This window comes from Xenopus laevis, chromosome 1S, assembly GCF_017654675.1.
Source record: "Xenopus laevis strain J_2021 chromosome 1S, Xenopus_laevis_v10.1, whole genome shotgun sequence".
Taxonomy (NCBI): domain Eukaryota; kingdom Metazoa; phylum Chordata; class Amphibia; order Anura; family Pipidae; genus Xenopus; species Xenopus laevis.
In genome coordinates, this window is record NC_054372.1 from 66,159,260 (window position 1) to 66,187,222 (window position 27,963).

A 27,963-nucleotide genomic window follows, 5' to 3' on the forward strand; every position below is an offset into this window, starting at 1 on the left:
AAAGAACATCTGTATGGCAGGGTGATTAGGAAGAAGCCCTTTCTGCACTCACGCCACAAACAGAGTCGCTTATTGTATGGAAAAAAAGCTCATGTAGACAAGCCATAGTCCTTTTGGAACAAAGTGCTTTGGACTGATGAGACAAAAATTTTGTTATTTGGTCATAACCAAAAGCACTTTGCATGGCGGAAGAACACCGCATTCAAAGAAAAACACCTACTACCTACTGTCAAATTTGGTGGAGGTTCCATCATGCTGTGGGGCTGTGTGGCTAGTTCAGGGACTGGGATATTTGTTAAAATCGAGGGTTGAATGAATTCAATCCAATATCAACAAATTCTTCAGGATAATGATCAAGCATCAGTCACAAAGTTGAAGTTATGCAGGGGTTGGATATTCCAACAAGACAATGACCCTAAACACACTTCGAAATCTACAAAGACATTTATGCAGAGGGAGAAGTACAATATTATGGAACAGCCATCACAGTCCCGTGACTTGAATATCATCTATGGGATGATTTGAAGCAGGCTGTCCATGCTCGGCAGCCATCAAATTTAACTGAACTGGAGAGATTTTGTATGGATGAATGGTCAAAAATATCGCCATCCAGAATCCAGACACTCATCAAAGGCTATAGGAGTCATCTCCTAGGAGAAACCCAGATATTCCCAGAGTGTGGAAGTTACCCTGTAAGGTGAAGACCTTAGAGTTGTGGAAAGCATGAATGTGTGCTGTTACAATGCTAATGAACTGTGTTTCTACAACATTATGTTAGGAAAAGTTTGCCGAACTAATCCTGCGTTTTGCCTGAAGATGTGGTGTCCCTGTCTTTATGCTCCTGACCCAACACTTACCTGACTACCACTACTAAGTTCGCCCAAAAATTACATGTTCAAGCAGCCAGCTTGTCACACAGTAGTTTTAACAGTGGTTAATTTAATACCAATATTAGGGCTACCTTGCCAGACAATATGATGTGCTTGAAGTGCAAAATAATTTATCAAAGAATTGTTGGCAACAATTGCTCATATGAATATTATGGGAAACAAATTCAGATAATTTATTATACAGCATTCTCTATGTCATGCTAATTTTATTCTGGGTACTATTTTGCTGGAAACCAGAACAACAATAATCACATAATTAATTTAACGAGCAGTTAAGGATCATGATGAATTGCTCATGTCCCAAGAGGAAAAAGAAATGAATTCACCAAGAAGTCAAGCAAACACCTACGTATGTATATATTGTAGTATAATTAGCATAGTGTTGGCTTAGAGGTTCCACTTCAATTGAGGGTGTAAAATCCCATCAACTTTTTTTAAACTTAAAAAAAAAGCTTTTACTGTATTTGCTATGTACGTGCTTGTGACATCACATGCCTGCACATAACTAGCATGCTGGAAGAAGTGCACATTTCATGGCTCCCTCCATGTTTATGGCCTAGCACTCATGGGGGCCATTTAGTAAAAATAACCTACTGTTTTCCCCAACCTGAGTGTGGGCTTTATTAATTTATTAATTTTGCAATTACAGGTACCATTAAAATGGTAAGGTAAAAGTTGACAATATTGCCCCATGATACAATATTTGCAATTTTATTATATGGGACATAAATCTTATATTCCTCTCTACCTCTTACTGGACTACAACACTCCAGCCCAGCATATTATTAGGCTTCTAAAACATGATAGAAACTATAGTCTATTAACAAAACATATGGCTGCTACTATTTGCTGGAATGTGCCCCAGTGATCCAGATCTCCTTCACTGCCCTTAATAGCATGTGTATGCAATAAAATAAAAATTCAAGCTTTAAATTTAAAATTCTATGTTTTACTATACTGTGCATGCGGGCTGCTGTGGATAGAGAAGAGTTAATTGATCTTAGAAGAAGTGGTGGTGCAGAAATGTAGGCAGTTATATTTTATGGAGGGTGCCTAATACTTTGGCACCTCCAGTGAACTTGAGAGTTTTCTTATCCTTTAAACATCCACTTCAATTTAAAGACTTGTGGTTGGGACATACTATAACATATTTGCCTTGATATAATTTGTAAGCTTTAATACACTATAGCCATATGGTTTGACTAAAGATTATTAAGGGGTAGATTTATCAAAGGTCGAGTTGAATTTTCGAATTGAAAAAAATTTGAATTTCGAGCTATTTTTGTGTACTTCGACTAGGGAATAGTCAATTTGCAAAAAATTTGAAAATTCGAATATCGAAATTTATCATGTACTGTCTCTTTAAAAATTCAACTTCGACCATTTGCCATCTAAAACCTGCTGAATTGCTGTTTTAGCCTATCCTAGAACCCATTTGGAGAAAATTGGTGGACTTTGAAAAATCAATTTTTTTTAGGAAAAACAGAATCAAATTCGATCAAATACGATATTCCTTCGATTTGAACAATTCGAATTTGGCCAATTTCGAAGTTTTTAATTCGAAATTCGACCCTTGATAAATATGCCCTCAAGTGTCACATTATTGCAGAATAAAAGTGCATTTGAGAAAAATATGCAAATTATTCAAGTTGAAAACCAGTCAATGTTTTTGTAAACTAATATTTTGAATGTAATGCAGCACTGTTCAGTATGTAAAACTTTAATATGCAAGCAGAGCTTTACTCTTTTCATTTTTAAACTAAAAACAGAAAGCATAGCCTTCGACAGCCTTAATATGGCAAGTACATTTTTTTTTAATATCTTGAGAACAATACACTGGCAATATTTTTAATTAACAGTAAAATGTTTCCCAGTTGTAAAATGTGAATGGTTATGCTTTCCCTTGAAAACAACAGTTTATTTTGATGTGGTTGTTTTTTAAGCATTTGTTTGTTGGAAATATGTATGTGGATAATCATTGCTCATTACATTGATTGCTTTGCTCTTGTTTGGTTATGCTTGATTGTTTAAATGCATTCCTTTCTCTTTCTTCTTTTTAAAAAGCAACAACAGAGTAGGGGCTATGGAAAAAAATGGAAAAACATATCAAGCAGTCACAGACATAAGAGAACAGGTATTGGCTTGTTTTGTACATGGCTTCTTGGAGACATTGCTGCCACCCAAGGGATGAAGACATACAGTACTTCCTGTACTTTAGCTATTGTATCCAAAGAACAGATCAATGCTGTCCTGAAATCTTACGTAACACAATAGCTTGTCACAATCGTCTGCTGTTTCGGTCCCAGCAGGCATGTATCATGAAAAGCACAAAGTTAACTAACTTATTTTTGTTTCTATTTCCTTTGTTTTGCTCATTCCTGTGTGATATTCGCCGCTGTCTCCTATGCCTCTCTGGGTCTATTCACTAGTTGTGCCGCTGCGGTTCATTTGCTGCACAAGTGAAGTAGAGATTTACGCATGGATGAACATGCAACCTGTTTGGATAGCATCTTACTTTTGCCAACTTCTTTAATCATTTGAATGTCCCAGTTGCACTGGCAGCTCACCAGCTACTGTAATGGGGAAAAGGCTTGAAGCAAGGACATAGAGTGTTCAACATACTTTAAATAACACGGTTTTATTTCAATTGTAAGCATGCTGAGTTGTAATTTTGACAATGAAACTTCAAAATTCAATTCAATGTCAATATTGTGAATATTGTGAATTATTGTTTTTGACCTTCATGGGTTCTTCCTTGAGTTGAATATTGCAGAGGCAGGACCCATTTAAAAATATGAAAAATATGTTGTGCACCACATTTCTTTATTAAATTCACTATATGGATTCAGAAGCTACCTTGGTTGATTATTTGCATGAGAGGAGGTGTCGTAAAGTGTTTTTTTGCTAGAGTTACACCCCTGAAAATACAACTAAATAAATATTTTTGAAGCTTTGTCAAAACTTTGTTCAGTAAATGCCTGCTCCTCTCTTATATATGCAAATCTCAAGATCAATACTGTGTTGCTACATAATATTAGTATTTAAAAAAAAAAAAAGCTACAGTGACAAGGGTGCCCATGGTTTGAACATAGTAATCAAGTAACAAAGAGGGGGTAATGACATAAAGTTGCAAAGGTTTGTACCAGGTTAAGAGACAAGCAATTTAATGTTACTAAAACAGATGTCCGGTTAATGGTACTTCCTGGTAATATATCCTTGTCACATGTCTATGTGAGTACTGATGTTTTATCTGCTCCAAATTGAATGTGAAGAAAAGTACAAAATGGAAATTGATCTAACTGTACAATTCACTCTGGTATTATAGTTTGAAAAGCTCTGAGTATATTAATGGGTATCTAGGGAATGTCTCACTTTTGTGCCTGTGCAATGACAAGAGACAAATTACTTTTTTATATTGAAGATGCTGTGTCTAAAGACAGGAGAGGAGTTTACAAGCACAACAAAAAATGTTTGCCACCTTACAACCTAAAAATCAATATTGTCAGGCTACTACTAAATTTCTGTTGCAAGCTATTTTCGGATGGCCGCATATCCATCAATATCAAGTTGTATCTGCTCTATCCTACAGCCTTAACCATTTGCTGACTTTATGGATTAGGGGTAATCAATCTATTTTGGGAAGATTTAAAATGTTTGCATATTTATTAAAACATTTTAATCTAAAAATCAATTAAACAGAGAAAAAGAGCTTGGCTGCATGAAATCCCTATTCTGTCAAAGCTTTTTAAAGTATTTAGATGCAAACGTTATACATTCAAGTTTTAAAAAAAAATTGTGATGAATAAATATTGAACACTTTGGAAACCCTAAATTGAATAAATACATGTAGGGGAGAAGAGAAATCCTTCCCCTGCTTTTCTGTCTGTGACATCATTCAGCCCAGTAACAGGCTGGAGAGCGACCTGATTGGCTGGACACCGCAGTGCATCCTGGGAGGAGAGGGTGTGCCACACTGTGAAGCTGTGTGTGTAGGCCCTGCTGGATCTGTGTGTGTAGGCCGTGTGATTGAGTCTAACACGTGCTGTGGAGAAAGGATCAAAAGGGAGAAAAGTCCTGCAAGAGCTGCTGGATGTGTGAGGTCTGCAGGAGTGCAGAAAGAGGCTGTCTGACCCTGCCACGCTGCTAAAGCTTCAGAGGAGGAAAGTGCCATTGGTGAAAGTGATTCTGGAGAAGAGTTACTTGTGATTCCAGTGTGATCTGCCTCTGTGAGAAACCACTGAGTAAATCCCTTGAAGAGAGGATTTGCCACAGTACTGAGCCTAACAGGAAGACAGGCCTTGTGTAATTTTGCCTGCTACGTGGGAAGCTGCTATTTTCCAAGGGAAAAGGTACTCTGGGGAAAGGTAGCGCTACCGGGGGAATAAGAGCTCTGGGGAAAGGGACATTGCATTTTGAACTGTGTGCTTTTTAACCCTTCCAGACAAGTGGGACTGTGATACTATACGAACTGTGTTTGAACAGATAGTTAAAACCTAATAGGGATTTAGGTGGTGTCCCTTATATTCCCATACAGGCGTGACTTTTGTATTAGTTACTACTTTACAGTTTATATAAAGTTAAATATTGTTATCTGCAAAGTGTGTGTTTATTATTTCCTAGGGGATTCCTCTGAGGTAAGTTCCTCAGTGCTCCCTAGGTGGAGGCACTGCGCTGTGATTCCCAGTTCCCAGTACTTTTCGACTTGCAAAAGGGACTCAGGGCCCCTGAATTGCCAAGGAAGCTATTATTTAAAGGGACAGTAACCAAATTAGCGTTACATACATTTAAGATCCAACAAAATCAAATCATTGAAAGAATTCAAATATGAACGTTGATAAATAGTGATGGGCGAATTTGCGCCGTTTAGCTTTGCTGAAAAATTAGTGAATTTGCAGCGAAATTCGTGAAACGGCAAAAAAAAAATTTTTTGACGTCAGCAAATTTTTGTCAGCGAACTTTTGCGGGCGTTTCGTGAATTTATACGCTGGCGGCGATTCGCACGAATTCATGCCTGGCGAATAAATTCGCCCATCACTATTGATAAATAAACCCCCTATACTTTGAATTAAGAGAAAAGTACATTTTTATTAAGTTTAGATATGTCTAGCATTTTATAGATACATTCAAGTACATTTCTTCAATGCCAATAATGACTTGTATTAATTGGCCTGTTGTTATCTAATTTAATTGATGATCGGAAGAAACTGATGTTAAAAAAGTTTTAACAAAAGTGCTAATTGCATGATATTTTGCCAATTTTAATTTCTCTTAGGGAAAAAGTAAACAGGTGTGGGACATATCCAAAATGCTTTGGAGGTAGAGGTTTCCAGAGCACCATACTTTAATAAATTAACACAATACCTGCCATCAACATGGATTTATGCTTTCGGCACTTAAAGGTATAAAGAGCCACTAATAATAAATTATACGTCAAATGCTTTTAGGACACAATGTCCCCAAAAGAATAACAGGTTTGGGATAAAGGGTAAGTGTAGTGTGTGATTTTTCCACAGAAAGTAATATTATTCACTTCTGCTTTAAGTTCTATATAAACCTAGTTTTATCATATAGTCATGCAAATTTTTCTTCTTTGATTATATTACCCATTTAAGAATGTCCAAAGGGAATATATGTGATAAAATTAATTAACTAGACACTAGTTTCATTTTGATTTATCTTTGAACTATTTCAAACATCACACTACAACTTACTGGTCAGCATCTCTGCGACCTTGCTGAAACCAACACCATCTCATCTGCAAAGATAAAGCTTATCTGAATGTGTCTAGTGTTTATGGAATTAGCACATTACAATACCATTAAAATGTCAATTACCTCATTTATAATGATCCAGTGGCAGTCAAAGGCAACTAAATTAGTCTCCACAACCTGCAAGAAACAAAAAATGGAGTGAGTCAGCATATTACCCCAAATGGATGCATTCATTGATACAAAGAAAGGAAGCTGGGCATTCAATATATTGCATTTGACCTTTGCAAGTTGAGTTCTTGGAATATATTTCAATGCTGTGGACTTAATCATCAATTATATGACAAAATCATGTTAACATTTTTCATTTGTAATCTTTCATGAATAAACCACAATTCCTCCAAACTGCATTTTGTTATTTATTTTCAAGTATTCATAAAAGCACATGTTATATTTTCATTTCTTAGCAGAATTTCGAAGCATTTTCTAAAAGCTGTGGATATAACTGTATTCAGAATTAAATTTCTTAATCACACTTGCTCATGCAATAGAAAGGATGTTCTTAAAGGATAACAAAAAATGCATGCTGCTAAAAATAGCAAAGCAATTTTAGTGCCATGGCCTATTAGAAGATGATTTTATATATATATATATATATATATATATATATATATATATATATATATATATATATATATATATATATATATATATATATATATATATATAAAATGCGACATATGTCACATGCTCAAACATGGTATATGTGGACCAATGGTACATTTTTCAGTAGAGCATCATGAATGAGGACTACTAAAACACATACAAATATTAATAAACTAAATCTTGTCTGAAAACTCTCTGTTGTGCTTATAGATTCTACTTCTCTGACCACTGGTATCTTAGCATTTACCAGGCTAACTTCAATCTTTGGCTGGATCATTTATTCCATTGCTGTCTCTGACTTCAGGACCTGCAATACCACAGTAGTTCTCAGTCTTTCTTGAAAAGTTACAGCATTGTTCACACTCGTCCCTTGCTGTGTCCCAACATGATCTCTTTGTGTCATCAGAAACATTAGCACTGGGTTGGCAGGGCAGAATGAATGGAAACTTAGCACTCATGACAACTGGTTTTCAGCAACTAAACAGCAAATTTGTTTCCATTTATGTGATTACAGTTGACAGAGAGTATTGAGCACTTCTCTGCAAGAAAAAGAAAATATATGCGTGTGAAAAAGTTTGTGAGAATTATTTTTACTAACTTCTGACAATGATTATCATTAATAGATGTTTGCTAGTCTGTTTGCTTACAAATAAGTTCCCCACTTTTTGTGTGTGATTAAGGGGGTTATAAGTCAGATTTTTTTCTGGTCATAGTTTTAAAGGGGAAAACACAATTTTTTCATAGGAGATTTTGAGATTTATTAAACCAAACAATTTTAGCAAGTTTTTTCCCCGCACTAGATTTTCGAGTTAATTTATTGCTAAATAAGCACAACATGTGGATGGGAGTTTGGTTGAAGTGGTTTTAATAAAATAATGAGAAATTTTAATATTTTAGTAAAAAAAACCCTAAGTGTTTAGCTATACATCTCCACCTGTTTTTGCATAAATGATGAAGAATTTTCCACAGAGTTACAATGGTGACCATAGCAGGGATCTATATGAAAATCCAGCAGGGGGGACACTTTTTTGACACATACTCATTAAGGTGGCTTATGTAAAAAAAGTCCATAAATGGATTCTCTAAACAACATCCAGAAATACAAAGACATACATGATTGCTAAGACTTAGATGAAACCATGGTATCCTAACTACGGAGCTTGGGCAGCACAGTTGCATAGTAGGTAGCATTTCTTCTTTGCAGGGCTGATGTCTTGAGTTCAATTCCAGACAAGACATCTATGTGGGTTTCCTCCAATATACAGGCAGCTTATTTGGCTTTTGATTAAATTGACCCTTGTGTGTGGTGATAGGAACCTTAAATTATAATGTGAATGATGTTTAATCTGTCTTTATGATACAGATATACATTCTGTATATGAAAACAAAACCCATGATAAAAATCACAAAAAGAGTAAAATGAAAATGATTCATTTTAACTACTATAACTGTTACAACACATAAGTTCTGGTTTTTATTGCTGTGTGCGCAGATTTTGAGTATATGGCTTGATTCTCAGATATCTAACTATTATATCAATCAATCTATCTATCTATCTATCTATCTATCTATCTATCTATCTATCTATCTATCTATCTATCTATCTATCTATCTATCTATCTACAGTCTAATATCTTACATTGCATTTTCAAAACAGTTTCAAGACTAGAGCGGTTCAGGTAAAGATAGACTTTTCTGCAGCCATAAGACATGATACTAAAAAATGTTGTCTTTAATGGAATTTTACCATTCATTTCAAACACAAATGTGTTTTGTTTTTTTTTTTTGGTTTATACATAACAAGCTGTAAACTTCATATAATTTTGGTTATAAGTAATGGTAACCCCAATGCTTCCCACGATTGCAAAAAGACATCCCTAAATGCAGATTCTCTCAGAATGAGTTTGAACTGAAAGTAGTTTCTCTCTCACTCACTAGAAAAAACACCCAGTCATTTAAAAAAATCAAGGATTTATATTGTGGTTCAAGTGATTGGTTGGCAAAAGCAAAAAAGTTTAAAGACTTTGAGGTGTCTATGTGGAGTACAAATTTATGGGCTTTAATCAATGAACACTATCTCAAAATCACATTTTTAATGGCAGGGCATCTACCTCTGTTCCTTTATTAATGATAGGAGAGCAGCATGAAACATAAGAAGCATGAACCACAGAGGAAAAATTATATTTCTCCTTGATACCAACGTGGCAACAAGATTTCTCTCTGGATCAATAACCTTGAACAGCTATAGTAGCTTAAAACTCCTCATCAATCAAAATGTCAGAATTTGTAATGATTATTTAAACATGCTGACAACACTGCAAATAATGTAAAAAGTGCCACAGAAGCATGAAAGCTAGGATCTGGTTCACCATTCATCTAGGTCTTTACATTTTTTTATCAAGATGAGAATGAGTCAATCTGAAAAGGATTTTCATGGAATTGTAATGCCCAGACTGCTTATGGTCAAACAGTAGTCAGTTATGTTAGATAGAAAATAAGCACATGCCAATAAGTTTGGTTATATTAGTAATTTGTACTTGACAGTGAATATGCAATTATGAATTGACATTAAACAAAAAATATAGATTTTAAGATGCTTTTTAAAATGGAGAGTGAAAAATCTGCATTAAATGAACACCAAAGCTTTGCCAACAAAAGTAGTAAAATGTATTTTAAAAACGAACATTACAAAAAAAAAAGAAAAACACTAAATGCTGGATTTATAATAAATCAAGTTAGTTTTTCGAAATCGGCAAGCAAACAAATTTGATCTCTATGCGCAGCTGTATATTTTGATATAAAATTGCTACCACTCTTCTGAAATGATGTAATATGCAATTATAATTGCATTTATACACTCAATGGGACATTAACATTATTAAATGTCATCCCTTTCTATAATAAGATTAAAGATTTATGTTCACAAGGTGACACCTGTTGTTTTGTTTCCTTTGTTTGTTTGATGCAGAATGATATAATTGTCTTCTTTCCAACTTAATGCACACTTGAAAATAATATAATTTGTTCAGCACTGTGTATCTTTCTGGGAGATATATATTTAAGTAAAATTAAACTTAATGGCATTGCAGCTGGTTCATTATATATATTGGAAACATTGAACAACTAAAGACCAGAAGACATCTGTACTTATCACATGGGTAAGTTTAGAAGAGAGAGGCCTCTCCAGCATGTCTGTGCTCAATAGGATCTGACAACTAATCACGTCTTTTGCTTTCTGTTCAAGTGATCTTGATGATCAATATTGATTAGAGGTAATAATGATAAATGCATTGTGGAGAATATTGAATCCTGTTTCTAATCCAAACAAATGCACATATTTCCAGTCAAATGATTCTTAAAGATGGTTTCTTTTAGCAGAAATTCCACTCCCAACTTCAAGAGCATGGAATGTTTCTTCATCACATATTTGTCACATATTGACATACTATTGTGGGGCCAAGGGCAAAGCTGCTTGTATAATAAAGTGTGCGTGTGAATTAAATTTTGAAGCAATATTGTGGCTAAATGAGAATTCAGTTAAGATGCACTCCAGTAAAATAACAACCTTTACATGTTTTAATCATGGAAAGTTGCATTCAGTTTTTTATGATCAACAGGGATTATTTATAGTAAAGGCTAATTTAAAGAACATTAGGTTTCCGCTTGTCCAGTCCAATGCACTGTATGACATCTTTACATATTTTATTCCATAATATATAATTTTTATAACAAATTTTCTATTTATGTTAAATTATTATGTGAACCCCCAAAGGAAATATTGCAAGTGAATTCACTACTTTAGAATACAAAATAAAGTCTGGGAAAATAACTGCAAAGTTCACAAATTTGCCCTCAGGCCCAGGCCCAGGTTATGGCTGCACTGTTTCTACTACATTACTTAATAATTTACCAGTAATTCCACATATTGTTTGGGGTTGTAGCAGCTACACATCTCTGTGTTTAACATAAGTCAAATTATTCAATTAGATGACACTGTCTTTTCAATTTAAAAGAGAATTTGTCACTCCGGGGGGGGGGAGAGATGTCACTCCAACTTTCAGTACAGCACTAAAGAGTGACTGAAGTTTATCAGACCATGAGTTACATGACTGGGGCAGCTGGGAAACTGACAGTATGTCTAGCCCCATGTTAGATTTTAAAATGAAATATAAAAAAATATGTTTGCTCTTTTGAGAAATGGATTTCAGTGCAGAATGTATGCAGTTGTATAAATAACTAGTTACTAAAAACATGGGCTCAGGGAATGTACATTTATTAATTCCTTCTTATGCTTCTCCTAGTGATGGGCGAATTTATTCGCCAGGCACAATTTCGTGGCGAGTTCCAGCGATTCGATGCCGGCAAATAAATTCGTGAAACCGGCGAAAAAATTTACCGGTGTTAAAAAAAAATGGAAGCCTCTCAAATTTTTCACCATTTTGCGAATTTCACTGGAAATTCGCAAATTATTTGGCGAAGCGAAATGCCACAGATTCGCCCATCATTAGCTTCTACTTGTATAGCTGAAGTCCAGCAACAGCATTGTTGTATACACATCCCCTTTAGGTGCAACAGAATCTTTCAACAAAAATCCCAACTGATATGTACACATTTGGCTCCTTATTCTTTGATCCTGCAAGGAGCTTAAAGAGTTACTGTACATTCATATTTACTAGCACTCATCACCTAAACAGTACTGTGTCCACAAACTATACAGCTTGAATGTATTTATTTAATTTTACTTTATTTTTTTTATCCCTTGTCAGAATATCTTTTTGAAAGTCCTTGTAAAAAAAATTAAAGGAGAAGGAAAGTCAACAACCACTGGGGGGTGCAAAAGTTAGGTGCCCCTCAAGTGAATGTATTAAGTTCATGTGGCTGGATGCTCCTGTTAGCAAAAACCTGCACCGGCTCAGTGTTCTTTTAAGTGAGCCCCACAGAACAAACCTCTTTTTCCACTAGGCCTGGACAGAGGGAGCAGGTGGTGACATCACAAGGGCAAGGTTATGTGGTGGTGATCAGTGATAGGTTTTTGGCAGCCCACCTGTGACTTTTTACTTCTCTTTTCCTTTAATCTCCTTTTATCTCAGGCACCAAACTTAGGTTAAATATAAAATGCTGTATTCTTCAATCATTACTCTTTATCCTAGAAAGATATAATTTTTGAAAGATAACCCATGTAGTTCTAAAATTTAAAGTAAACCATTAAAGAGACAACTGTGAGGATTTTGTGGTAAAATATGGAAATAGATTTACATTTTTCTGAGTTGTTGTGGAGGTCTATTTATTTTAAAACCTTCTTATAACACAACCCACATTTATACAAATGAATACTGTAACTGGTCTTCGACCAAAGCAATGGGTAGGTGAAGCAGTTAACAGAGTGCACCTTTAGCAAAACTGCTATTTATGCCATTGTTAAAAATCAACAAAGATTTAAAACAAGGTATTTTAATTCAAGTGTATATGATGAAAACGATCAATTTGGGAAATATTAAAGATCTGTGACCAATGTTTTATACAGCTCTATTAAATTGTTTGAAGCAGTGGCTATTACTTTAAGAAAGTAATGTCTCTGCAATGATCTTAGATGCTGTACCATAAGATTGTTTTCAAGTTTTAATGTAGCAAGACTAAGGGGCAGATTTATCAAAGGTTGAAGTGAATTTTCAAAATAAAAAACTTCGAATTTCGAAGTAATTTTTGGGTACTTCGACTAGGGAATAGTCCAACCTTGATTCAAAGTTGAAAAAAACATTGAAATTCGAATATCGAAATTTATCATGTACTGTCTCTTTAAAACTTCGACTTCGACCATTCTCCACCTAAAAGCTGCAGAAGTGCTGTTTTAGCCTATGGGGGACCTCCTAGAACAATATGGAGGCAATTGGTGGAGTCTGAGAGATCAAAGTTTTTTGGAAAACTTCGAATCAAAGTAGATCGAAGGCGCTATTCCTTCCATCATATGATTCGAATACGGACCACTTTGACCCCCAAAAACCTTCGATCTCTATTCAGTTGGTCTTTTTGAATTTGAAGATTTTTTAACTTCGAACTTCGACCCTTGATAAATATGCCCCTAAGGGGCATATTTATAAAGGGTTGAATTTTGATTTGAAAAAACGTTGAAAATCGAATTCAAAAAGACCAACCAAAATTAAGTTGATTTTTTTTGTCGAATAGGTGCGTTTTCGATCGAATAGGTCTGTATTTGGCCGAATTCAAATCGAAGGAACATCGCATTCAATCAAATTCGATTCAAAGTTTATCCCAAAAAAACCTTTCATTTTTCAAAGTCCACCAATTGACTCCAAATAGGTTCTATGAGGTCCCGCATAGGCTACAACAGCAATTTGGCAGGTTTTTGGCGAATAGTTAGAGTCAAATTTTTAAAGAGACAGTACAACATTCTATTTTTTTTTCAAAATTTCACCTCGACCTTTGATAAATCTGTCCCTATGATTTGTACAACTGGAAAAATTGCACCATTCTATGTTTTTTGATCTAAGCTATTACAAGAAAAATATACTTATTTTATTATATTTTCTACCACTAACATTTATGACATGTAAAGCAGATTCAATGAAAATACCTAATTTGCTTGTATACAATTGCTCAAGACAAATACAAATTTTTCTCACCTAAACTGATTTCTGGATGACTGACTTCAATTACATTTTGAATAATAAAACTAGATGCTCTACCTAATGAAAAACACATTTTATTTACTCTTTATTTCACTATACCCCTTTGGGGATTCTGTACCAGTTAGAAACCATTCCACTTAAATTTCTGTCTATTTTATTCCCTGATATTCTATAAAGCTGCAGAATGACTTTACCTTTTACCTTTGCCAGTCTAGTTGCAATGTGTAGATTAAAATGTTAAAAAATAATTTTGGAAAAAGTTTGAATATTGAAAAATATAGTAAGAGTTTGTATGCATGCACTCCCTTCATTCCTGTATTTACCCTCTCCATTCCCTGCATTCCCATATTTGAATGTCCCCCACTAAGAGACCAGATGTTTCAGGCACTACATCACAATTGCAGTCACTAAGTATTTTTATAGATCAATGTTTACAGCCTATTGTAAAAGAAATTAAGAGCTGTCTGAAAGATACTAATGACTTTCTTAACAAGGTCACCCAGGCTCAGGAGATTGACATGGTTCTTGTTTGACTTACTGATGTTTTTGCACAGTAAAAGAGAAATATCGCCTTAAGCTATGCTAACATGTTTTTGATGTTTATGAACAGGTTTCAATTTTTATGTACTTATTTATATAAGAATGCATGAGTTATTCACAAACACATGCATCATTTGCCCTGAACCTGTAACCCACACCAACCAGTCTGTTTAGATTTTGGAACAGGTCTATTGATTGATGAGTACCCAAATAAAATTCCACCAAAAATGAACAGTTGTGCTAAATCTACAACCCTGCCAAAGATCTGTGTATTTTTTCAGAGTAAAGGTTTGATGTGGACATCTTGATACAGATAAATATAAAACATAAAAGATGTTCTCTGTACAATAGAATGATATTAGACCTTCCTACATTGCCACCAAATTTAATTTCACAAGTTACAATGATCCAATAGACATCCTACAGGTGTTCAGTATTGCTTTAGCAGATTGGTTAATTAATAAATGAATCATGCACATACTGAAAGAAATGCACAGCTTCTTAACCCAAATCCATTTTAACCAGGGACAACAAATTGAATAAAATCATCAAGTGAGATTATAAATCCATAATGCATTGACTATCTTTTTTTTTCACTCACTTTATATTGAATTTTCTAAAATGTTTTTTCTCCAAAAGGTGAACAAATAATCAGGGTTTACACATTATCGGAAGCAAAGCATTGTTACAGCTATCCCCAGGCTCCTATACTCCCATTAAGAGGGGGGCTAGATTGCTGTACCCCAAAAGTAACAGGATAAACAACCGATTAAAGTATAAATAAACAATTGGGAAAAAAAGAAAAAAAAATAATTTACATTTTTAGAAATTAAGGGGGTTATTTACTAGACTTTGTATAAAATCAGAATTTTAAAAAAACACAAATTTTTCGGAATTTATTATACCCCGAGCATGGAAAAAGTCAGAATCTGAAAATCCAGCATCTCAGACATGCCGTATTTGCATATAAGTCAATGGGAGAAGTCCCAAAGATTTTTTGATCTGCATTGGGTTTCGTGCATTAACCAGAAGATTTTGGGGTTTTCATGCAAAAATCTGAAAAATTCATAAATTTCGTATTTTTCATTTTTTCAGATTTTTTCAGGCAAACAAGATTTTCGGGGAAATGTATTAATAAAGAAGCCAAAAAACTTTTTTCAGAAAATATTGAGATCAATTCAGACTTTGATAAATGGGCCTCTTGGATGCAGTGGACAAAATACAATATATGGTTAGTTTGTATATGTACAATTCAGGTTTTTCCCACCGCAGTTTAAAGAGTAAGGAAATACAATTTTTTGGATTTGATATGCATATTTGGACAATGTAGGGAAGTGGGTTAATTTAGAGCAATGCTAATTTTTGGCTTAGAGGTATTTTTGCAATAATACATGATTAACATGTGCCCCACAGGACCAATTTGAGTAAATTCAAAAAATGAGTTTTTCCATTGTGACAAAAGTAAAATATTTATTTTAGCTACAATATTTTCTGAGTCTTAGTTAACCCTAATTGTTTCTTCTGTATGCAGGATAGAAAAGTGAAAAATGGGAACCATGGCTACTTATTTTGCACAGATTTGTAATTAAATAAGCAACAACACAAAAGCAGTATGTTTGATCATTTGAAAACATTTTATGAAAGGACATGGAGCAGCTAAGAGGTTTACAGACTAAACTGCTAAATGCATTTGGAATTCAGCTGCCGTTGTTACCGACTTTGTTCCATGGAGAACTGTATTGAGAATATAAAGAGAACAGACCAGATTGGAAATTTCCATAAGAGACAGAGAGCAGGCAATAACATTTATGTCATGCACATCTCAGGCAAATATAAAACAACACTATTGTGTACATTTATAATGCTTGCTTAAAAACAACAACAATAACTAAAGGTTTAGTGGTGTAATTCGATGGTAAGCAAAGCCTGAATGAATACTGTCACAATAAAAGCAAGGACCAACAGTACAGTTCAGGTTTACATTTTAGGTTTTCAGTAGTCCTGTAAAGCTCCATGAAAGGCATTTGACCCCTGTTTATCTTCCTGTATAAGAACTAAACCTAAGGTATTCTACACAGCTTATCTTTTTATATAACTGGTGGCTTATCTACAGTACTTTTTCAGCTTCATAATCTGCCCCCAGGTCTACACAGAAGCTTGTTTATATAAACAATAGTTGTCTTTCTGAAGCAGATTCATAATCTATACCACTTTTACACTAAAGACATTAGAATTTTTTTTGGTGTTCTTTTAACAAGCGTCCTTTAGATACCACCATTGTATAAATAAACGTTGATTTACCTCCACAAGTTATATGAGTAGAGATTATATGAGTATTATTTAGTCATATAAAAAGATATCCTTTTTAATGGTGCTTAGTGATGCAATCTGTTATAATCAGTGCTTAGTGATGTAATTTGTATCACATGACTGATGCATGTTATCCTGTTGAAAATAGTGAACCTCCTGTCATGTTGAGTTCCATGACCTGTTTATGGTGATGGACCTTCTCTGTAACTTGTAATGTCCTTATATTTGTATACAGGTCTCCCTTGTCACTTTATTTTTGACCATGAAGAGATACTCTGCTTATAGCAAGAATAGGTTATGCTTAGTGATGGGCAAATGTATTCACAAGGCGCGAATTTGTGGTGAATTCCCGCAATTTGCCGCCAGCGAATAAATTCGTGAAACTGCGGTGAAAATTCACCGGCGTCAAAAAATGGACCCGGTGTAAAAATGGACGCCAGTGTCAAAAACGAGACGCCGGTGCCATTTCGCAAATTTTTCGCCTTTTCTCAAGAAATTTGCTAATTTTTCGGCGAAGCAAAACCACCCAAATTCGCCCATCACTAGTTATGCTTTAAGAAACAACAGGTAAATGCATTATTATGTTTACCTAGGGTTTATAAAAGTAAACCTAATAATACTGACTAAGATTGGCTGAAGCTGTTGATGGCTTAGGCTTTTCATCTATGGTGTTCCTAATGCTCCTTTCTTCAAGAAGCAAGGAAGCGAAGTACCTAAAATCAGGCTTGCTGGGTCATTTGTATTATACAGCTGTAATGCCATACATATACCATTAATACAGAGATGACATTGCACAATTTTAGCATTAATCATTTCCTTTGCTAACAATGATTCAGCAAGAAAATTACTTTTTAGCTAAAAGCATGTATAGACAATTGTATGACAATTGTAGGTTTTAGGGGGAACTTGTAGCAATAATAAAAGAACAAACTATGTTTTATAGTCATTTATTTATAAGACATGCATCAATTAGACTCATACATAATTGCAGGTAAATGGTATAAAGACCAAAACAAATTATGATTGAAGATTACTTCATTTGGATAAGACTATCTCAGGTTGTTGCCTGCATGTCCATACATCTGCCTGCTTGATCTGTTTATCCACTTCAATACAGCGCTGCCTTTTATCATAGTGTATGTTTTTGCCTTGCTTTTCTTAGTATGAGCATTTAAGATCTAGAAACACCCTAGTAAATGAGTCATACCCAAAATGATATGCTATTGTTATAAGCAGAAGAGTACGCTATAACAAAATTCTCAGTATTTCCACTGGGATTGAGTCACCTTACTTGATAAGCAGTACAAGTACACTATATTACTCATGTTAATGTATTTCAAGAAATATTATGGTGCATACATTGTGGAAAAAAAGTGTTGTTTTGTCTGCAAAGTGGCCATAGCGAATACTGCAAAGAGAAATCCTATACTGACCTAAGCACAAAAATATAAAAGTGTGACAGTACTAGATCCTAACAATTACATAGGGCAATATAATTGGTGCAGTTTGTAAATATTCCAAAAGCCTTAAAAATATTGACAATTAGAAAACTCCAACATCCTTCTTCATCTAATAATATTTTTACTTTACATTTCAGTAAGCAAATCTTAGCATTTATTGCAAATAAAAATTGAATGGCATTTTATCAAAAAATGTTCCCCAATTGCCTCTGGCTTTATGTAGCATTCAATAAAGCGAGGGCAGAAAGACAAACATTGATTGGTGGAAAGTGTTAAGTTGTAGTCTGACAAAACACTATTACCTAAATAACTTCTTCACTTGTCTGGCAAGAATTATGTGCTAGAAAAACAATATTGAGGCATGAAATTGAATTGTCAAGCACACATACAAATGCTATAGCTATTTAGCTTCTGGGCACTAAAAAAGACATTGCTCTTAGGCCACCTAAGACAGAAAAGCAGCAAGAAAACAGTAATAATTATGATATTGCGTTATTTGGTGCTATTTCAGATTGATAATCAAGTCACTACTCGTCCATTGATGATTTTACAACCATGAATAAAAAAACAAAAAGACAGTTATTTAAATTTTTTTAGAAGAATACAACACTTGCACTTGCCTTTTTATATAGATACATGTAAGGGACCTATTATCCAGAATGCTTGGGACCCAGGGTTTTTTGGATAATGGATCTTCATACTTTAAGTCTACTAGAAAATCATGTAAACATTAATACACCCAATATACTAGTTTTGCTTCCAATAAGGATTAATTGTATCTTAGTTTGGATCAAGTACAAGGTACAGTTTTTTTTATTACAGAGAAAAAGGAAATGATTTTTCAAGATTTGGATTACAGTATTTGATTATAATGGAGTCTATGGGAGACAGCCTTAGATAATGGATACCATACCTGCACTTCAAAACAATGATTTACTATTACTGTAACAATCTCGTCAATGGGAACCTTGTGAGGTGAACAGTACCTTCGGATGCACAGGAGGTTAACTCTGTGGATTCCGGTTTTCACCGACGCCCTTTTGGGGCTCCGGGCTTTCTGCTGCGGAAGCCAACAGGAAGTGCTTAGCCAAAAGCGAGGTACCGGCAGGGAAGATGAGAAAACAAAGTCAGGGTCAGGCGAAGAGTTCAAGGCAGGCTGCAGAAGTCTAAGTCGAAATATCAGGCAAAGGATCAAAACCAGGTAGTCAAAAATGCAGAAATACGCTTGAGCAGGAACAGGTGAACTGTAGCCTAGCTTGGGCACAGTCAAAATGGAGACTTGACCCTTTAAAAAAGATTTGCCTCCAAGTTTGAATCCAGTGCTGAATTCATGACGTCGCGACACTCGGCGCCATGACACATGCGTTATTACGCTCGGCATCAAAGGAGCAGGGGGATGCGGAAGTCCGCGCCTGTGCACAGGGAGGTAAGAGAGCGTTGAACTCTCCCGGCGCATCTTACAATTACATTCCACTTCACAATATCAAGTGAAACACAAGGATTAGTTATTAAGATGAATGGTTAAAAGATACATATTATTGGTAAGGATATAGTTTGATTGAAGGACTTAAAGGTGATTTAAAACCCAACCATTAAAGGAGACCCGTCACCCCAAAAAATTATTCCAAATCCTATTATATCATGTTTGTCAAGCAAAATGAACTTTAATTACAGTGTATAAATTATTTGATTTTTGTTTCCTTCAGTCTGGGAACTCATAATTATAGCAAGCAGACAGGAGCCATTTTGTGGACACTGTTATTAAGACAAACCTTGCATCATTTCAAAATCTTATTTGTGCACCAGAATGGGGGACCTGATGTCCATCCCCATGCACTGGCTATGCAATTAAATGGTTAAGAGAAATGGGGGAATATGGGGAGAGCAGTGACCTCTAGGAAGTCCTGAATGGAAAGTGAAAGTAATTGTCTGCCCTGCCTCTGTGCCTAAGGCATAGAGGAGTGGCAGGCAATATTTGAATGACAGCTGAGATTTTTAAATGAGTTTACAACAGCTGTGAACACTTTACTAGTGATGGGCGAATTTATTCGCCAGGCGCGAATTCGCGGCAAATTTGCGAAAATTCTCGGAAAAAAATCGCCGGCGTCAAATTTTTTTTTTGAAAAACCGTACGTCCGGCGTCAAAAGCGGTCGGCGGCGTCGAAAAAACGGGGCACCGTTTCAAGAATTTTTCGGCGTTTCGCGAATTTCGAACTTTTCGGCGAAGTGAGACGGCGCAAATTCACCCATCACTACACTTTACTAAAAAAAGAGACTGGATTTCATGTTTAATGTAAAAAGGACTTTTATTATACAGTTCACTATAGAAGCTGACAAACAAATGAATTACGTATGCAAGATTACAATATAAAAAATGTCATAGTAGTGTTGTTGTGAGATTATAATGTAATGTTAGCTTCATTACATTATACTCTAATCAAACATAAGTATAACTGACAGTGTATGTAAAAATGTGCTTAATGCTTCTAACTCCAATTGCTGGATCAAAGAACATGAAATCTGATTTATACAGATCAGGAAGGATCTTCAATGATTAATTATTTTAATCTCTTTGGAGGTGGGAAAAAGCAATATTGCTTTAAGAATACATGCCTAATATTTCTGGACTCCAGCTCCCAGCATGGTTTATATTGATACTATGTTAAAATATTCTGAAGTTTGTAGTTCACCAACAATTGAATAAACTGTGGTTGAGAAGTGCAGTATTTAACGTTTCTAGAAATCATTTGTAGGGATGGGTGAATTTGACCCGTTTCGTCAAAAATTTGCCGCTGGTGAAATATCACGAATGCCCATTAAAGTCTATGGGCGTCAAAAAAATTTTGTTACGCGGCGAAATTTTTTGACGTGCATCTTTTTTTTGGACGCACAACCCCATATAAGTCTATGGGTGTCATTTTTGCGGCGAAACAAGGCGAAAAAATCGGCCCATCCCTAATCATTTGCTTATTTAAAATATCATTTGTTTTTCCCTTTTTATATTTCTTTTTATCCAAAGCAATATCAATTTCCTGTTGATTCCCCACTCTCCACTCAGCTTCTTTCACTCCTCTGCTTTATTTTTGGTGGTAGATAATTAATTGACCTATAGTTTAGTAAGTGATTGTATATTTGATCTACTGTATGTGTCTGTCCAACATGTAGCACAGATATACCATAACTATTTCAGGAGAAGGAATACTATTTTCTACTTGGGGGTGCCAAAAGTTAGGCACCCCCCCAGTGACTACTTTTACTTACCTGACCCCCCGAGCTGGTGCTCCTATCAGCAGAAAACCACACCGGCCCGGAGTTCTCCCAGTGAGCACCATGGAGCTATCCTCTTTGGGTCTTCTCGCGGCTGCACATGCACAGTAGAACAAAAAGCTGAGCTTTAACGAAAAAGACGGCTATTTCGCAGTACTGATAGGAGCACTGGCCTGGGGTGTCAGGTAAGTAAAAGTAGTCACTTGTTGGTGCCTAACTTTTGGCACCCTCAAGTAGAAAATGGTATTCATTCTCCTGCTGTGTAGAAAATCACTATAAAACCTACAAGACAAGATGCCATACAGTATGTGCCACTCAAATCAAAGCACTGAGAGGAAGACTTTGACTGGGTCTTGTTTGACATATGCCTTGAGACAGTCAAATATAAATTTTTGTTTGCATTTAAAGTCATTCGGCAAAATTTCTATTAGCAGACTGAAACAGTTTCTTTACAGTATTTTCCTGTATTTTGCACTTCCATTCTTTCTTCCATTTTAAAGTGGTTGTTCACCTTCCAAACACTTTTTTCAGTTCAATTGTTTTCAGAATGTTCCCCAGAAATAAAGACTTTTTTCAAATACTTTGTAATTATTTATTTTTTTACAGTTTTTTCAAAATCTATGTTTAAAGTATATTGTTCGTGTCTCTGGTGTTTGTGTCTAGCAGCTCAGTAATTCAGGTGCAGACTCTAAACTGTTATGTGAATTTCGCAGGAAATTAGCAAGTTTTTCGGCGAAACGCCCCAAATTCTCCCATCACTAGTGAATGCCATCTAAACTCCTTGGAGTAAATTTCTGTTTCATTTATTATTGTAGAGAGACAGCATTTGATACTACTGTGTAGTGGCATTTGTAAAGTAAAGAAATGTACAAATAACAGAAAATTTCACTCTAAGCTTACTTAAGTCACATTCTTTTTTTCATTTTGAGTTCATATTGAGTGTATACTGACATAAGAATGGGCATACTGTATATGTTCTGAGATCCCAAGACTCTCTTCTCATAGGAATGGAGCGGAAGAAAAATGTTTTCTTGCCACTTAACACAAGAGGAAGCATTCTTATTTTAAATCAGTTATTTAAAGCTTTACAAGAAAAGCTGGCAGAAATAACTGTTCTTATATAAGTATTGAGATCTGTGCAGCTTTGTTTGGTCTATTTATTATTTAACATAAATGTTAAACATATACAGAAGGACTATAAGGATCATACAGCACAGGCAACTCACTATTCATTTATGTCTAAAGGGTAGATTTACATGCTTCACACACTTCAGTTAAATACTTTATCTATTTACTGCATGCATGTATGTATCTATTAATCTATCTGCCAATGCATATTTACAGTTTGAAAGAGTTGGAACAATAATTATAGGTGACAAAAATAAAAACATACAGGGACAGATGTTCTCAAAGTGTTTTTACAATATCACATGTTATAAGGGCAAGAAGATGAGAATAGTACTGTCAAGAAGACAAGTGGTTTGTAGGTATAAGATATCTGTCATAAGCAGGACTCCTTGGACTTCTGACTCACTGCAAACGCTATTACATTTATCACTGCAGTCCCCACTCTTCATTTCCATGGAATGGAAAATTGGCTAATTGTAACAAAGCCTGAAACACTATAACTCAACTGTTCTGTAACCGTATGAAATAGTTTCATATGTTATACTAAAAGGGACCTCCGTCTAAACTTGGAGCATATACTTGGGAAAAGGAGTGATGAATTCCAGTCAAACGCAGTGGGTTGCTGCAAAAACAGTGCTTTTATTTAACACTGTTAACCAGTGTTAAATAAAAGCACTGTTTTTGCAGCAACCCACTGCGTTTGACTGGAATTCATCACTCCTTTTCCCATGTGTTATTGGCTTCATTGGACGGAAGCATAGTGATCGAACAGTCTAACCGAATCCAATCTGCCTTGGAGCATATACTGTGAATGTTAAGTGAGCCCCTTTTCTGGAAACTAAGCATGTTGATGTCTACAAAAGGATTCTGCAATTTGCTGTTGGTGTTTGTCTTTACATTCAGGTATGGGACCTGTTATCCAGAATGTTTGGGACCTGGAGTTTTCACACAGATTAACAGACAGATTAAGTCGGCATTTTATTGGGCAGTGTATGGGGGCCCTCCGACAGGCTTTACCAAACAATATCTGGCCCAAAGTTGGGCAGATGTTAATCGGGCAGGTTTAACTATCTCATCGGATTGAGGACCACATCGATTCCTTGATGCTGTCCTCAATCCAACTGCCCATTTTTAGCTTGTTGAATTCCGATCATTGGGCCCTAGGGCCCACGATCAGATCAGCCCGATATCGGGCATATTTGGGAAAGATCCACTCATTTGCCAAGTTTGCTAAACGAGTGGTTCTCTCTATGTATGACCATCTTAAGTCTACTAGTAAATTATGAATTAAAACAGGTCCCCAACCTTTTTTACCCATAAGCCACATTCAAATTCTAAAACAAACAACACAAACATGGAACAAATCCCCGGGGGTACCAAATAAGGGCTGTGAATGGCTATTTGGTAGCCCCTGTGTGGGCTGGCAGCCAACAGGAGGCTTTGCTTGGCAATACACCTTGTTTTTATGCAACTAAGAATTGTCTCCAAGCCTGGAATTAAAAATAAGCACCTGCTTTGAGGCCACTGGGAACAACATCCAAGTGGTTGGTGAGCAACATGTTGCTCATGAGCCACTGGTTGGGGATCACTGAATTAAAAAATTTAATTAAACCCAAATAGGCTGGTTTTGCTTTCAAAAGGTATTAATTATCTTATATATTAGTTTGGATCAAGTACTATTTTATTATTACAGAGACAAAATAAATACTTTTTAAAAATCTGGATTATTACTTTGATAAAACAGAGTATGGAAGACAGTTTTCAGAGCTTTCTGGATAACAGGTTTCCAGATAACAGATCCCATACCAGTACGTAGAGAGTACTACAAAATTTTTCATAGAAATATGTTAAAAATTACCATTAAATTGGAGTACATATGTAAAGTTGCAGCAATTGCCTGCACCACAGTGAGTGCAATCTAACAAGAAAGACTGGGCTGTATTAACTCATGTATTCTCTTGCAATGGAAAGCATGAAAGATCTAGCACAGTGTAATGCATAAGCTAAGAATACAAAAAATATAATTCAAAATAGGTACCAACTGCAAGTTGCTCAAGCTATTAGAGGTTTTGTACAGACCCATAGTGATAAACTCTGATATGCGAATTCCTCTACTAGTTAAGGAAGTCTTAGTAAGTGTAACCTATGCACCTATACCCTATTGGCCCAGTAATATTCACAAGTTCCTGTACATATTTATAAAAAAAAAAGGTGGACATGACTCTTCTCCTTGTTTTCCACATGCTGAACAGGATGAAGATTGCTGGGGAGCCTGAAACACATGGCACCAGTAAAAAGCATGACCTAAAGGAACTGCACCTTTAGTGAAAGTCAGGCATCAGGGACCACTTGATCAAGGCAATAGAAAGTCACAGATATGCTCTCAAGAATGTAAGACTGACAGATATAGCTAGCTAGCCAGACCTGAACTGCAACTAATGGAGGTAGTTCTCCCAAGACAAAAATACAAGGGGGTAGTGGGAGCCCTCCAGGCTAAAAAAATACGTTTAAATACAATGGAAGTGCAACTGACATCCTATTATTCAATGCACATTCCCTGGTCCCCTGTCTCACAAATAATTCAATATATACCGAAGTGCATGTGTGTATAAAAGCAAGGGTTTTTAGTTACAAAGTTACGATCATAATATTGGTAAGCCACCAGACCACGTCAAACCCCATACGGTGGTCCCTAACTGTTTACCTCTGGTCATAGTATAAAAGTAGTAATCCTTGGGATCAGTGTCTCCAGACCTTGGCTAGATCCTCCCCTGCCACTCGCTATTGTGGCTTTTAAGAGAGAGAGATTTCCCAAACCAACACCCATTTTTAAAGATATGGAACCACTTTAGTTGAAGGGGCGGGTAGGGGGTGCTACAAACCACTTGAAAGCATTGCCTGCTTCTGGCTACAAGACAAAAATACAATAAAAATAACATGTACCAAAAAAAAGAAAACATACAATCCATTCCAGTTTTATTACTTTAAAGGACTCATTAAAATAAAGTTGGCTGTAAAAAGTCAAAACTGCTTAGTGTAATAGACCTTACAGGTCACTGCCATGCATATTTATAAAGTAGGTCTAGCTTATTAACTGGTTTTAAGGTCCTATTGTTTCATTATAGTAAATGTTTGATATGTGATTCCATTTCCTGTTATTGTTGACTTGCTGGCCCAAAATATATAGATATAATAAATCCAGTGTATTTAAATAAATAGAACTGGATTTTACTGCAAAGCCAAGCCTTACTTCTTTCATAAAATATAACAAGAAATCACTGCTCTGAAGCTCACCAAGAACAATATGTCCTCTTCCGTCATAATTTAATGAAAAGTAATGAAGTAAGCTGCTTAAATAATCTACATCACTCATTATACAAAATGTTTCAATTAATTGATATTCATTAGGTAAGTATTACTTGCAAATCTTGCAATTCTGTGAACACAGCCTAATGCCAGCATAGAAAATAATACAGTATTACAGGAAAGCTTCTTGCATTAAACACATTTATAGTTGGGTTTATTGTAACAGTGATAAACCAATTATTTTTATTTCAATTTGAATTGTGTGGTGACTTTTATGTAGATTTATTGGAAGCATTGACCCCCTTACAGTGAAATATAAATATTTAAGGCCTTGGGTGTATTTATACAAGTCATGTGACATTAGCAGATTTCCTAGTGGATATATTAGTTCTTATACAATTACAATTATTTGTAACATTGTTAGATGTGAAAATGGTGAATCTTAAGGTGTTATGCTCAACCACCTCCCCAGTACTGAAAAACGTATTGGATGTTTTATCTCTTGAAACTCCGAGACTATGGGAAAATCTGGAACTTAATACAGGTATGGGATCCATTTTTTGGAAACCCATTATCCAGAAAGCTCTGAATTATAGAATGACCATCTCCCATAGACTCCATTTTATCCCAATAATCCAAATAATCAAAGATGATTTCTTTGATATCACAGCATTGATATCAGTGATGTCCCTGTGTGAACTGTTGTTATGAATAAAGGTGAATTAGTTCTAGGGGAACTATAGTGAATATGTAATATGAGCTAGTTTTGAGTTCTTAAATACATTTTTTGCACATAATCCTGAGTGCACTACCAAGTCCTCCAAGTAAAGGGCCTTTTGTCCTTGTATTTTTCCTTGCAAATTCATTGGCATCAATAGATGTGTTTTAATTGAACTTGTTCCAGATTGATTGGATGCATAGTTATTCTAGTGCACACTTTCACTACTCACGAAACTGTGAATTTCCACCCAAATCTGTATCAAGCAAGAGCCATGAATATTCTGTTTATGAGTAAGTTATACAGTTTATCACTTTTCTTTATCATCTAACATGAGAAAAAAAAATGATATAAGTGGAAATATTTATATAGAGCTTTTCTTCTGAGGGAGGCAAATTGCTTTACAGAAATCAAGGCAACCATGAAAGGTATGGTGGGAACCCAGAAGATAAGTAACTTGTCCAGGGTCATAAAGAGTTACCATATTTGGAATCAATCCAAGGTCTTTTAATGATATCCGCCATCAAAAGCTAATCATTTAACTTCTAGGCCAGCTTCCTCTACTACTAGCAAATAAAACATCAGTGAAAGCTCAGTAAAATAATTTGCTTTAGCTATGCACACAGCAGACAACAACAACAAATGTTAAAATATGTGCTCACGCTTTGGCAATGCACAGATCCATCTATTTAAGCCTTTGTACCGCCAGTCAGTCAATGTCCTACAAAATTTCACAGCTCTAATCCAAGTATCTATCTCCCTCAGTGAACTGGCATTCTCTGTTTCCAATATCTAGCTGGGAAGGACAAATACAATGTTCATCCAAAACAATGTGCCAATGTTCGGATTTAGTGAGTTGGAATATTAGCACAAAAAAAATGTTTACCATATCTGTGCTTACCTCACAATAGATTGATTCATTATTGTGGAAACAATAATTTAAGGTGCATGAAATACATATAAATACTATCAATTGAACAACTAGTAAATTCAACAACAGTGACCCATTAACTAAATCGGTATATGTTTATGAGAATGGGGTAAAAAATGCCCTTCACTGAGGGCTGATGGCTTCTGCTGACTAATAAAAAAATGTCTATTTACAATCATTTACATTAGCCAGTTAGTAGTGATAAATAGATATATAAATAAAGAAAGACAGATAGACAATAGAGAGATGAAATATAGATAGGTAGGTAGTTAAATAGGTATATATTCAGCTATGCAGCCTTTTCACAGCCTCTGACTCTCCATTCAACATGCAACTACCTCTACTTTCATGCTGCTTTCACAGCCTCTGACTCTCCATTCAACATGCAATCT

At 35.4% G+C, this 27,963-nt stretch overlaps 1 protein-coding gene across 2 annotated transcripts in view; it reads right to left on the reverse strand.

Moving 5' to 3' along the window:
- The window catches only part of LOC108704460 (glutamate receptor ionotropic, delta-2-like), a 599,719-nt gene that overhangs the window by 259,987 nt on the left and 311,769 nt on the right, over positions 1–27,963 (reverse strand). For both annotated transcript variants that reach the window (XM_041579681.1, XM_041579682.1), the window contains exon 5: positions 6,725–6,778. In XM_041579681.1, the coding sequence (XP_041435615.1) occupies positions 6,725–6,778 (54 nt within the window). The remainder of the gene's footprint in view (positions 1–6,724; positions 6,779–27,963) is intronic.